Below are 14,570 nucleotides of genomic sequence, written 5' to 3'. Positions count from 1 at the left end.
TCAGGACCGTTTAAGATTCTGTCGCAACGTTATTGACAAAAAAGCTCAAAGAGTGTAGTTTGTAAATTGAAATCTGGAATACCAGACTGATACCAATACTGGCGATAAGAAAAAAATTAATTATTTCCACCATCGTCTCACCATAAACGCCATAAATCACACCCACAGATCCAAGGCTCGAAAGATATTGAATAAAGAGAAGACCAAGCAGCAAAGGGAAAAGGGGGGATGAAGGGATGAGTAAAAAAATCACCCTCGTCATCGACGACGCCGATTGGCCGATGCTGGCTCCTCCTGGAGGCGGGGTGACGGTAGACAGCCAGCCAGATCAGAGTGCGCAGGATTCTCTCTCTCTCTCTCTCTCTCTCTCTTTCTCTCTCTCTCTCTCCCTCTCTCTCTCTTTCTCTCTTTCGCCTTCTCTGGTTCCCGCCGCGTTATCCTGAGCTCGGCTTCTCTTTCTAGCTACTCTGCTTCGTCCGGGAGAGACCAACCAACGTGGTCCCAGCACTCAGTCCTGGAGTTTCAGTATACGCCACGGCTCCGTGTCGCACGCACGCAGGCACGCAAGCACGCAAGCACGCACGCGCGTTTCTCGCGGCACTAACGTGCGATTAGAGACGCGTGAACGCGATACAGATTTTTGAATACGTACGTAAAATTAGCTCGTGCGAAAAAACGAATGACGAGCCAGTCGGTGATCTTCGACTATACGTATTTATTTTTCATTGTCGATATTGTTTTACGTGGTCGTTTGTATTTCTTTTTGGAAATTTTTTTTTTTTTTTTTATCATGCGGACTTTGTCCCACCTCGTTTCCCTCGCACCATTTGAAATCATCAAGCGGTAATGCAGGAATGTAGTACAAAACAGGAAAACGCTATAAGGAAATGAATATCTTCGATCTTAGTTATTGTCCACGTTTTAAAGATTGTAAAAAAGAAACAATTTTAGGAAAAATTTATCCAATTTCGAAGAAATTACGTTAAAGTATACGAGAAAAATAAATATTTCGTCGTGTGGTTTTTTACGAATAACAATAAAAAGTCGTATCGATAATTGATGAGCAAAGTTAACGAATGGGAAGCTAAGTGAAAAACGTCGTAATTAAACCAAGTACAATAATTATCCTATACAATAATGAAATGAAATTTGATGATCGTTTTTTATGAGTTCAGAACTTTTTTTAATCCTGTTAATCTAAAACTATGAAAAAACGAATGAATATTAAAAATGAAAACAACAGTATATCAGCAATAAAAATCAACACTATACAACACGAATAATTGCTGAAAATGAAAGAAGATTTTTTTGTCAACTTCCCGTGGAAAAATAATTGTATGATGTAAAAAAGTTTGAATAATCAATGAAATTGGTGGTGCTTAATTTCCTCATCCCCTTCTCTCTGGATAATACAAAATTGTCGAATAACTTGACACGTGTGCGAACGTAACACGATACGCAGTGAGCCGGATTTTGAAATAAGAATGCTGTAAATAATTGACATATTCGATTACCCAGGCTCCCCCTCATCTTCCTTGAGTAATCGTCGATTAATAAAATACAGAAACTTGATAATAAACCGTGCCATTGCACAGCAACGAAGCCTTACCAAGAAATACACACCGACTATGGTTGTACTGTGAGTATCGTAAGCATTATATATTCATTGCAAGATCAGTTTTCTTTTCTACTTTTACCTCATTCGATCACGTTATTTGCACTCGGATTAGTTAAGAGATTGAAAACCAAGGCTTTTGTTTGTATTTCGAATCATTTTCTCTGTTCTGTGGACAAGGTTTGCCTCGTGACTGTTGAAAAATCGTTGATGAAAGACGAAAACCTTGATTCGGAAAGTAATAAACAAAAAAAACTTTATAAATTGATCTTTATTTCACCTGAATGATTTTATGCAATTAATCGCGTATAATTGTATCAATTTTTCACCGTGGCTTTTCTCATATTCATACATCGAATGTCACTAATTATAGATTGCAGATGTGAGAAAAAGAATTTGAAAATATATAAGCTCCTCGAATGAAATCCGAAACGTTAGACAAGTTGGCGCGAAATAATTTTTTCTCACGTACGATCAATTAATTTCAATCTATCGATTTCACATCAACCTGTACAATTATGTACGTACATAACATGTAGGGTATGTATGACTGTGCCTATGTACGTCTCTACCTATATACCTTGCCGTAAAAAACCGATCGCTAAAGATAAAGGGGAGGGGGGTGGTTGGGGATATCTGGACAATAACGAGGTGGGCGTGCACTATTATCAGAGCCCGCGCTTCTCCCCGATTGGCGCGTGGGCGTTTATTATATTAGTTCGCAGCCGGAGGAGCCGAATGCACCGTCCTGTTCGCTAAGGGATCCTCTACTATAGACGAGACGCTCTTTCGTCTCTCTCTCTCTCTCTCTTGCTCTCTTGGTATTAGAGAGAGGGAGGGCGCTGTTGAACTGCGCGCGCGCGACCCGCGCGACCTGCGCGAAGGCGCGCTTATCCAAAGCGCCAGAGAAAGGTGGTTAGATAGCGAAAGAAATTTACGACCCGAAGGCTGTTCCCGTATAATCCTCATCGTTTTTCTGCACACATGTCGATACGACAAAAGAGATAGAAATGAGAATGGACAAAAACATTCTATTCTTGAAATTTCTTACGGACTGAAATACCGGAGCGGTGAATGCTGGGAATTTCAACCGAAACTCGAAATGACTAGCTTGATTCTTGAGCTCGATTTTAAGCTTTGTTCGAAGTCACTAGCTCGTCCCGTTCTCGAGTTATAACTTTACGAAGAAACAAAAAGAATCGAAATTTATGTCAGCAGCTTGTGTCACCTCCTCTAGCATTGTTTCTAGCATTTTTCAACAGGCTGTAACTCGAGAATAAAACGTGCTAGAAGCTTCGAACAAGGCTGAAAATAGACCTTGAATCCCGGGCTATGTTTTCAGTTTTGTTAAAAATTCTCGGCACCCTCTTTCTCGGTTTCTGCGACACTTGACCCGTCAAAAAATACCGAAAATTGGACATTGATTGAACAACTAGACCAAATCTAGAATTTGCACGTTCAAAGGTCGGCAAAGAAAACCCAGTCCTTGTGGAATCTTCGGAAATCATTGCTTCAACAAAATTGACCTCGGATTTTAGATAACAAGCACATTATGGATCTACGCAACCCATCATCGTCGTCATCGACATCGTCATTGCATAGCTGTATCTATGTATTATCTATGCCTACAGGATATCTTACTATATATCCTAGGCAGTTTAGCGAGTAGTTCGGCCCACGTAGTACATATATACCATATTGTATGTTATACACACACTTACGGCATCGATGACCATCCAAATTTGGTACCCACTCAAGTACTTATACCTTGTCCCGCGGCACACGCCAAGTTCATGCCGACGACGTTACAGGTATGTGATACCAGAATGAGAGGACAAAAAACAAAGCGCAGGTACAGGAAGAAACGATTAATAAAAACTGATAGCCAAACGGGAATTGCATGCCTATTCCGAATATTATCGAGTTGCTTAATTAATCTTTTTTTCTTCTTTCCCTTTCCACATAGTAGGTACATCATCTACTTGTTTGATTTAGACTCAACTTTATCACGATTCAATACCGCAGATTCAAAATACACGATAAGTTGAAATTTTTTTTCAAGCAAATATCGTAACAAGGTGAGGTTGATGCGCGATCCATGTATTCGGATCAGGATAAAAATTGATTGAATCTCATGTATGGGCGCCGACCTGTCGATACAAAAATTTGCATACGCCCAACAGGCGCTGTGTACGACTTAATGTTTACCATTAAAAATAAAGAACAAAATCGCATGCAAATTGAAAAAAGTACGAACGAAATAAAGACATAAACGAGTGTCGTCATCCGTTCCTACCACTATTGTCTTTTCCACTCTCTCTCCCATATCTGTCTACTTTTTTCACCCTCGCAGTTCATTTCGAACGTCACAAAAACGTTTCGCAAGTCTTGCGGCGGATAGTAATATTTTCGAATAAGATCGAGTCGGGAGAATACAAATCTAAATGGCTTCTACAACTTACACCTCGCTCAAAAATCTACCCGATTGGCCTTGCGTCGAGCAAAATCGTGCGTCGCGTCGGAAGAATTTAGGCGTTGGGCATTTCGATCTGCGTTCAAGTGCTAGATGTAACAAGTCATGAATTATACATACCTCAGACGCAAGATTATAGACTTATCGTATTGCCGGGCGTTCCGTTCGGTCCGATAAACGGATTTGAAAAAATTAAACGACTCGATCTTACATACGTAACGCCTCGTGTCGTATAGCTCTTAACGGCTCTCCTGAATTTGAACGCTGTTACTGCGTGGGTGGGACGCGTTTCAATATTCATATACACGTACGATGTGTGTATACATAATAAGTGTCTTGTATGTACGGTGGATGGTTATATGGTTTGCGTACTATTGGGCTTGTTCTAGGCGTACCGACACGCCGTGAGGGCGTGGGATTCGGCTAATAGCTTGCGAGAGTAGAACGACCCGAGCCTCTCCGTCAAACGGGTGAAGATCGAGAATCGTTTATTTTATATCACGCGATATTAGTACATAGAATAGTGAGGTGTGCGTGTGTGTATACGATGCGCGTACTTATGTTGTAAGGTTATTTTTCTACCTGTCGCTACCTACGATTTCAAAGCGAGCCGCAAATCGTCGCCGCAATCGCGTATAATAATTAAATAAATAGTCACTTGGATACATCGCACACGAGTACTAGATACCACGATGACAGATGTCAACGAATTTTTTTACTCTTTGCTGTTTGTATTTTAGTTTTTTTGCTTCTTTCATTCTTTTTATCGTTTTTGGGAAGAAAAAATTTTCAAGACAGGGACGTAATGAATATGTTTATCATAGGTGTAAAAAATTCGCGAGATGTTTTTTAAAGGTGTAGGTATTTAAGAATACTTGAAACCCGCGACTCGACCGAGTCTCTCGATTATTATACCTTGTATTTAAATCAAATTTGTACGGGTAAAAAGTCGATGTAAGTACATATATAGGTACGTGTCACACCGAATATAATAAAGATACGGTCAAAGACGTTGCAGAAATTTAGAAGTAAAGAAAAGAAGTAATTTCAGCATCACTCAAATCAATTAATATATGCTGAACCTCACCTGGTGTGAAATATAATTTGACTAGTTGCAAGTCGAATCAGCTTTATTCAAATCTAGTAAATTCAATTGAGATCTGATTCAAAAAAGAAATATCGTAGTTTGTCAAACAACTAAAACTAGTCGAATAAATCAATTCTGTGGTATCGGCTAAATTTTTTTCTCCAGACAATTGATCGTCGAATAGATTCGTAAAATCTGGTAAAAATAACAAAAAAAAAACAACAAGAAATAAAAACATCGAGTGGATACAGCAAATGTTATAACTCTTTATTGGCCGAAAACGATGATTGATAAAATCAATGTCAGGCATCGGGACAACGATTTATTCCGACTAAAAATCGCTCGACTGTGTTTTTACGACCGTGCATATAACACGCGACAGTTTTTACTTCTTTCCTCTATTTCCCTCGTTCTCACCACCGCGTTATATACAATAAACGTGTAGAAATATCTCGTTCTCCGGATCAGGTGAGAATTGTTTAGTTTTTTTGCTCGCGTTCCCTTTTCTCTTGTTGTTTCGTTTTTTTCTTCTTTTTATTCATTTTTATCCACTTTTCACGCGACACGTTTAAACAGATATATTTAGTGGACTGTGCTCGGTGAAGGGACGTCGTGCCGCGCAGGGTGTATCTTCCTTAATATCTCAATGAAGCCTGCGGCTTGCCGCGAAGCTCTGATGCAGGAGACGCCGCCACGCCATGACCATCGCCAACTACATTATAACCTCAAGCCAAGCTCAGAGTCCGAGCGTCGCCGACTATATTATGACCCAATCTAGCCGAACCTAAACTCCACACGCACACAAAACACCACCGATCTGATCCTCCCTCTGGTTCTCTTCGCTTCTCCTCGTCGTCGGCTCTGCTCGCATGGTGGGTATATCTGATCCTGCCCATCTCTCTGGCCCTAACCTATGCTCGATGTATCATCTTACCCCTGCATCATAGCCAGCTAGCTCCGCAGCGCGAGCAAAGCGAACGGATAAACGAACGGCTCTCTGTTCTTCAGGGCTTACGAATCACCCCGCTATTATACGTCTTGTGCGTGTCCCGAAGACACCCGATGACTTTATCGCCAATCCGGGGTAATCACTCAACCCATGGCGTTCGTATTAGTACATCCCTGCGTGTAGACACATGTGTGTATGTTTGATACTTTTATATCAACTGTCCGCACTTGTTCGGCCACGTGAAGATTGTTTCTCATATTCTGTGTTCAATTCATTTTCAATTTCTTCTCCTTTGTTTACTCGAATTCATCGGTTTTTCGATAATCAAGAATTCTCGATCTTCGTATACATGCTTTTTCTTCTCCACTTTTAGAATCACGGTTTTCCACACGTCCTTTCGATCTTTTAGTTTGTCCTCGCACTGTTTGCTAGTTTCATTTTCCACTGTTATTTCAGTCAATTTTTTTTATTTTTTTCCTCTAATGTTGTTCTATCCTTTTGTTCTTGGTAGACAAAGTATTTTTTGTCCTCCGTGTTCTTTTCGTAATGCTCTTTTAAACACGACGATAGCGATCATCCCGATCGCGGTGCGATATCGGCGAAATGTGTAGGCGTGGACCGATTGTAAACGTCCAAGTTGTACAGGTTTATACAGGATGATTCAATAAAGTGATATAATAACGACCTGTAGTGTAATAGTATACGCGTACGTACCTGTTGCACATAAAATCGGATCTTCGGTTATACATAGGAAATTCCATAAATTCAACATTTTTCTCAGCGTCAATAGTATTTTGTACGTAATCAAGTAAGCTGGTCAACCTTTTTTCAGTCGACATCAAGGTATTGCGATATTTGATTTCATTGTTAATTTTTATTCTTGGTGTTCGTTTTAAATTCGTTTTTCCAATTGCTTCTGATTGCAACTTTCGTTCTCCTACCTTGGTATTTTGACAAAAAAACAACTCATTTTTCTAACCGCGGAATTTTTCCAAAAACTCCCAACTTTACAACGATATCACTTTATTCCGATTCGTCCTATACTGTTTGGTTCTCATCTCTATAAATTAAATAAAAAAGTATCTTGATTGTCGTTACAATTGTGTTTAGAAAACGGAAGTGGACCAATTAGATGATGGAACAATTATCAAAGCGTTTGGAGGTCAAGATATACCTACATTGATAGAATGTAGAGGATAAAAAAACAGATTAAAAAAAAAAAATACCGATATACATATCTGATCTGAATCCGTTTTGTGCCCGTAACACATGTAGGAATGGACCTATAAAGCGGAACTCATAGGCGGGTTAGTCCGCGGCACGGCGATTAACACTTCTATATGTGGCAACCCTAATGATTATATGTAAGAAAAACACTTTTAATTGACACGAAATGCGAGGTGGGCGAGCACATATATTACTGTACAGAAATACACACGCGATCAGACATGCTACGTGTATAACGTGAATAATCAGATAAAGAAGAAAGAAAAGTAATAAAATTGAGAAGGAGAAGCTGGAGGTGAAGAATATAGCAATAATAATGAAGAGGAAGGTTGATTATAGCCGCGAGCGGCGAGGCGAGCATCGAACCTATAAAAATTTGCACACAATCATACGAAGCTTGAAACTTAACCTAACTTTCAGCGCTGAATTATATTTCCCGCCAAAAAAAATTAGTTCACGGTGAAATCCGTCCGACGTTCGCGCTCAGCGTCAACAGCTGGGATTTTTCAACCCGTGGACGCATAGGCGATACACAGCGAAGCATCCGCCGCTTTGTGTAAGAGATAAAATCCAGATTTACAACTGCACTGTTGTACTGGTGCTGCAGCGCGACTCGAGATACTTATGACCTCGGCTGCAGGGTGGTCAACGCGCGATGCGTGTATATTCTATGGTTATGCGTATAAAATCCGGGAATATTTTCTTACCAACAAACACGAACACTCGTGTGGAAGTTCCTTCACACTGTATCGGCGTATCAAGCTTAAATGGCTTTCGCCGGATCAGCATAAAACAGCCATGTCTGTCTAGATACGTGTCCATGCTCTATGGCCAAGGCATCAAAACCGTGACATCGAACTAGAGATCAATCTTTATATTTTTCGAAGTTTTTCATTTCTTCCCACTTTTTATCCATCCATCTTTCGGATTATACTAATATCTTTATCCACGTCATCGGCTTTTATGAGTACCAATGGATTCATTTCTTGCTTTGCTTCGAATAATTTGTATCGATCAATATCGAGAGTCGATTTTTCGAAATAAGGAAAAGATCTCTCAAATCAAACTTCACGATCTTGTCAAGTAATGCGAGAACACAATGGCTCTGCAAACACGAGGGCTTACGTATAGATATCAGCTGCCTACCTATATTCATGACTATTTCATGTTTGCGAGAGACAACTCGATGAGGCGCGAGTCATTGACCATGAAAAATTTACGCCCACCGTTGCAGTCGCGGTAGTGTTTCTCATAGTTTACAACTATGTACGCTATACCGATCAAATCTCCGCACGAATCGCGTTTCGCATGGGAAAAGGCGTCCCTATCCTTATTTCAGCTCGGTTTCAGCTGTACTTTTACATACGATTTTTCTTCGAGATTATATTCATCAAAATCCCTATGCACTACACACACTCAACGGAGTTTAAAATGGAATAAATGACAGAAATACTGAATAGGACGAACAATTGAATCGATTCAAAAAGTTTGACTTGATATTATTGTATCATCCAAGATATTTATGCAATGTCTTTATAGTTGATACTGTCACACACTGCATCACTTTCACATCTAATAAGCTGACAAAACCTAATCAGCACAATCACAAACAACGAGTAAAGTAAGGTAGTGCTCTTCTATTGATAACTTGTGGACCTAACATACATATATTGAATTTTGATGTGCCAAATATTTTTGAAATACAGAACGTTTTGCTGACTCAGCAACAAACTTGGTATAATTATACTATTTTTCTTTTTTTTTTTTTTTGTTTTGGTTCTGAAATCTTTTATTAAAGATTTTAGAAATATTTAGTTCTTTCTATCGGTACATACCGTGATTTCGGAGATCACCACTGTGAATTTGATGTAATGTGATGTGGGATGCTAAAAAAGAGCGTAACCACACCGGATAAACAATTTGAAACAGTTACTAATATGTAGATCGGAATTGTTGAGATTTGCCTGAATTTTTTCCATGTATTATACTGAAGAAAAAAAGACGTTTGACAAAGAAAAATGTAGTATCCATTTTTCCGTTTTGAGAATGTAATTTCGAACATCTAATTTGGCACACGTGCTCTTCTTCTAGTGGCTATATCTTTGGAAATAATGAAAGTAATTGAACGTACAAAGAAGCAACGCAAAGGATATGAAGTACCCTCCAATCTGACGTACTACATTTTTGACGGTCATTCGGCCGTGAATTTCATTGCTCGAATCCTTGACATTACTTTTGGCGATCGATTGCCAATTTTAAAATCATAAAAAAATATCGTTGTATTCATTTACTGACTGTACAGTCACCGACAAACTTTCAAAATAGAAGCATGATGCGATTTTTTTGAAAAAATTCAAACGTCCAAAAATATGGAGAAAACATTTTTTATTTGTGTCAAACACATACCTCTTTTTTCTTTAGTAAAATACGTAAAAAACATTTCAGGCTGATCAAGATTGTCGATTGCTATGTTACCTTCGGAGTGTTCGATTTGATAAGTATAACGATTCTTGCGTTTGCGTTTGAGCTTGCGCGCGTGTAGCGCAGCTTATTCCGCATGATAATCCGTTTATTCGATGTGGTTGCGCTCTTTCCCAGAACCCTAATAAAATTTACAATAGTTCTCTCCGGCGAAAGAGTTAATGACTGAATATTGAAAGAATATTTGTTTAGTGATTTAAAAAGAATATGGTTTTGACAAGTTTAGTCCCGAGTCAGCAAAATCTTTATTTTTTCAGAAATGATGGCGTTACTAATTAGCAAAGATAATCCAGTCAATAGTTATAGTTGCTAATTGTGATTGCGTTCATTCGGCTGTGCCTGCTTACAAAACGAATCATTTTCGGAACTACTGGAATTCGCTTAATTTTTATTTTCATTTATTCGATCCCTCCCTCTCTTTATCTTGCTTCAGGAGCCGCGTTGGTTCGCCGACGATGTCAGCGACAGTCGCCGGTAATCAGCAACAGCAACACCCTCACCAAGAATGGGACATAAACGACTCGAATGTGCCTAGAGTGAGTATTTTTCGGATGTACAGAAGAATTTCTACGATCTGTTTCACCCTCCACGTATCAATATCCTCCACACTGATTACAATAATAGCTGTTAGCTGTAATTGATGAAAAGTGACGCGGGACTCTACCGAGTCTCCCGTGTACAAAATTCGAATGGCTCTTGATTCGTATCGCCGTTATTCTTAATCGTCGCTATTAACATTCCAAATTGGTAACGCAAATTTGTTACAGGTTGTCGATTACGACCCGTGGTGCGAGTGGGCCGACGGTCACGTCAGACGGGTCTACGGCCCGGATTGCGAAGAGGCAAGGAGACACGCGTCCGGCTGGGCGATGCGAAACACGAACAATCACAACGTCAGTATTCTCAAAAAATCTTGCCTGGGTGTTCTAGTTTGCTCTCTCGGATGTCTACTTCCTGGCGGTGGACGCGTTCACCTTCGTCCAGCTATTTGTGACAAGGTATGCCGCGCATATCTCTTTTTATAATGGATCAAAAATTTGTACAAAACAGAATTTTGGATACCGAATTTTTTGTTTTACTAGTCATCGCCATTCCACTTTGTATTCTTCTTTTCAAAAAATATACAAAGACTCGATCGTCCAGTTTCCAATTCTTAAAATTAACCGTACTTGTCCATCTTTGGTCACACTGGCATATTGTTTTTCTCTATCGATTATTTTTTACCACTTCATGCGTGGCACGAATGAGTAATTCAGCCGTTCATTTTTTGAGTTCATTGTAAACAATTTCTCGCTGTCATAAGTCGGTGTTTGGACATTTTTAAAATCATACCCGAAAATTTCTTTCAAGTTCCACCCCTCAACGTTTTAGGCTAGAAAAAAGCAGCAGGGCAAACCGTGCCCGAATCGTCAATGCGGAGGTCGTCTGCAGATTCTCTCCTGCCGCGGTCACTGCGGTTACCCAGTGACACATTTTTGGAGGCACACAGAGCACGCGATATTCTTCCAGGCCAAAGGACAACATGACCATCCGCGACCCGAGGCCAAGTCCACGTCTGAGGCGAGACGAAGCGTCGGTGCCGGAAGACGGGTTCGAGGACTGGCAGTTCTTTTGGCGAGAGAAGCCGCCCTTGGAACGAAGGTAGATTTTTGCTCCCTTCTGTTCGTTACCGAATTCAAATTTTGAAATTTTTAATCCGATATTTTAATCCCGTGAATTGTATAATTTGAAACATTTGTATTTCTATATGCCTTCTTCGTCTGTTGAGCCGCGTATGGTAGTCAAGTACGTTACGATCAACAGCTCAAGCTGCAGTACTACGAGAGTCAAACTTGAGTCAATTAGACTTCAGCCGTCCCAGATTGACTTAGGTTATTGTTGCGTGCCCTGCATCAAGGGCAAGCCGTAATAGAGGCTAATCTGTACTGCATGTATATACATACATACAGTAATAACTATTTAAAACGTTACACTGGGAATTTTCATTGGAACGCCCGATAACGTATACCTTTATGTACATAAAGTATAAGCCCCTAATTGATATACACGGGTCGTTTCATCAGTCGAAAAATCATAGGATTACTGTTTGCAGATTATTTTAGAACAATGATAAAAAACATTTCAATTTTTCACGATTAGAGTATAAATATAATTCTGATTGATTGGTACAGCTTGATTCTTTCTTCTTCGATTCTCGTACTTGAGTTTCTATTAACAATTACACTGAAAAAAAAGTCCCAAATATAAAACACTAGTAACAATTCAACTTTTTTTGGTCAGTTAATGTCGCTGAGGGGTACGAAACGCGTGAATTCGGAACCTCTGGAGGTTCCCGCAACTCGAATGGCGCAACCTCCTCCGCTGGTATCAGACAAAGGTTAGTACGAGGGTATCACACATACGTGTAGATACTATTAATGTGTCAGGATTTTCAGTCAAAAATAGGTTTTAGGTAATATCAATGTTCGATTCAAACAAAGCGTTTAAAAATAGAAATAGAAGCCCAAGCTAAAAACTTTGAACACAGTACAAAACATCGGAAACAAAGATCACTTTCATTTTCAATTACCAAACAAGAGAAAACATAGAAGATAATTGAAGACAATACTTGCAATAGTTTGGAAATACCTTTATACATCTTATAGAAGACGTCTGACGGATGAATCTTTATTTATGCTTCGGTCTGTTTCAGGTTATTCCTGTTCCTGTCCACCCTTCGAGTGCATCTGTGGTCTGCAGAGTAGCCTATCGCCTTACCAACCGACTCCCCACGGTCATCATAACCAACCGAGTATTTACCCTCACCAGGTCACCTCAAGCTCAGGCGAAACCCCGTACTGGCTGCAGGATTCACTACCAAGCCAGGAGCCGAGCATCGGCGGAATGCAAGGCTATTGTTCGACCGCAGGAGTCGGTCAGGTTTCGCAAGTGCCGCAAGAGGCTGCGTACGCTGACTTCTCTTCGTTCACCGGAGACCTCTTCCAGCCTGAAGAAATATTCCAGCTGGACCAGCCGCTCCGTCCGGAATTTCCGAGCGCCGGAAACGGCACTCAAGATGTGACCAGGTCGCCACCCAGCCTCCTTGACCTTGGCAGCGGAACGATAAAGTACGAAGCGTCGAAGAGTGACTCTGACCAGACGACGACCTACTGGAACCAATTGCTGAGCGAGGACTCGAGCAGCAGCCACTTAAGCCTGACTCCGGCGCAAGACGAGCGGCTAGCTTTCCCCGGCTTTGAGGGGTCCAGACGACAGCCTGCCGACTGCTATATTGCCGGGCACAAGGACCTCACGGAGCAGAGTCAATGCATCAACGATTCCGCGGCTTACCAAACGCGACATAAAAACGGTACCGAATCCTCATTTTGGACCCAGCAGCAAAATGACGAGAGGATGAACTTTCCCGGGTTTGATCAGCAGCGGAGAGCAGGCTGCTTTCCCGTCGATAAAGAAGATACCGTGAATTGCCACACCGTCAATGACAGAACGACAAACTCTGTTTTCGGACCTGCGTATGCACAGCGCGCTCGGGGCCCGAAGGATCCGGGGGACGGGACACATCTCGGATTCAGCAGCTTTGAAAGTTACCATCAGATGGCAGAGCAGCAGCCGAATCAGTGCGTCAAGACCTCTGAGGACGTTTTTTACTACCCTGGTAATGAACGGTGTCATTACACCTGCGAAGTGCTCGATACTCGACTTCCGCAGATGCCCGTTAGTATTGGGGTGAATGGAGGCGGAGCTCCCGACCAGGGCATCGCTTTTGGGGATGTACCGGAACTGGACATGGCACCATTCGTCGACTACACCTTCGTCGGCATGCTGTGCAGCCCTGCGGACAATGAACCGATACCACCTCATTCGATACCGATACCTGGTTCGGGGTGCGGCGCCCAACCGACGCAAGCGTACGTCGGTCACCACTAGATGTTACTATATTATCATTATTCTTGTTTTAGGTATGAATATAAATATAAATATATATGTATAATATTGTATATATACCGTAAAATTACGTGGATGCGTACCACAGGGACTCCTAATTACAGGCAATTCAGGGCACACGTGCAGTCTTAGCAGAGCTCTGAGTTTCAGATTTTTGGTTTGAAACAGTGGATTGAAGCCGTTAACGCCACTGACCTCTAAATGGTACTATGAGTACGTTCCGAAATCAGCTGGCAGCGCTAAAAACTCCCCAGTACAGAAGCAAAACTGGTCACAAATTTAGCAGCGCAAAAGAGATAAACGATTGTTGACAACACTGAGAGGTAATATCGGAACGCACCCTATGTAGAGTTCAATGTAGCGTGCGACTGATGTCGCTCTGGGGAAATTCGGAGTTGCTCAAAGTAGATTTGTACCCTTAGTTGCTTATAATTAAAAGTCCTTATGTTTTGCAAACACGTAATCTCATGGTATAGTATGAGATCTACGTTATTTGGATCATAGGGTTATGCAATCTGCAAACGATGATCAAGTGTTCGAACAGTCGGTGAAGAATTTGTAACATATGAATGAATAAATATCAGTATGAATAACGCCTTTGAATATATGTATTGTCGTGAAGCATCTCTACGATACCAATGAACAATTTCTATGTCCGAATCGTTAAACTCGTGTGCTCACTTTCTTACTTATCGGTGTCTCGGGAATTTTTCATTGTTTAACAATTTCTACTAATTAATTAATTGAAAATTTCACAATGCAACCTATTGGAACATCGAGTAGGCACCTGAAA

General features: G+C 40.8%; 2 protein-coding genes across 2 annotated transcripts in view; one reads left to right on the top strand and one right to left on the bottom strand.

The window, feature by feature from the left end:
• The window catches only part of LOC124182850 (meiotic recombination protein W68), a 58,256-nt gene that overhangs the window by 42,863 nt on the left and 823 nt on the right, over positions 1-14,570 (bottom strand). The gene's annotated exons all lie outside the window — the stretch shown is intronic.
• LOC124182849 lies at positions 1,440-13,897 on the top strand. The gene is made up of 6 exons (XM_046570602.1): positions 1,440-1,639; positions 10,266-10,368; positions 10,600-10,830; positions 11,204-11,473; positions 12,113-12,209; positions 12,525-13,897. The coding sequence occupies exons 1-6, from the start codon at positions 1,629-1,631 to the stop codon at positions 13,757-13,759; spliced, it is 1,947 nt and encodes a 648-aa protein (XP_046426558.1). The 5' UTR covers positions 1,440-1,628; the 3' UTR covers positions 13,760-13,897.

Source organism: Neodiprion fabricii, chromosome 5 (genome assembly GCF_021155785.1).
Source record: "Neodiprion fabricii isolate iyNeoFabr1 chromosome 5, iyNeoFabr1.1, whole genome shotgun sequence".
NCBI classification, from domain to species: Eukaryota; Metazoa; Arthropoda; class Insecta; order Hymenoptera; family Diprionidae; genus Neodiprion; species Neodiprion fabricii.
This window is presented reverse-complemented; position numbering and strand designations above follow the sequence as displayed.

Bases quoted from the DNA above. Each gene is read 5' to 3' on its own strand.
- LOC124182849 (XM_046570602.1), top strand. The intron at 11,474-12,112 runs GTAGATTTTTGC...TTTTTTGGTCAG, and splicing joins AAGCCGCCCTTGGAACGAAG to TTAATGTCGCTGAGGGGTAC. The intron at 12,210-12,524 runs GTTAGTACGAGG...GGTCTGTTTCAG, and splicing joins TCCGCTGGTATCAGACAAAG to GTTATTCCTGTTCCTGTCCA.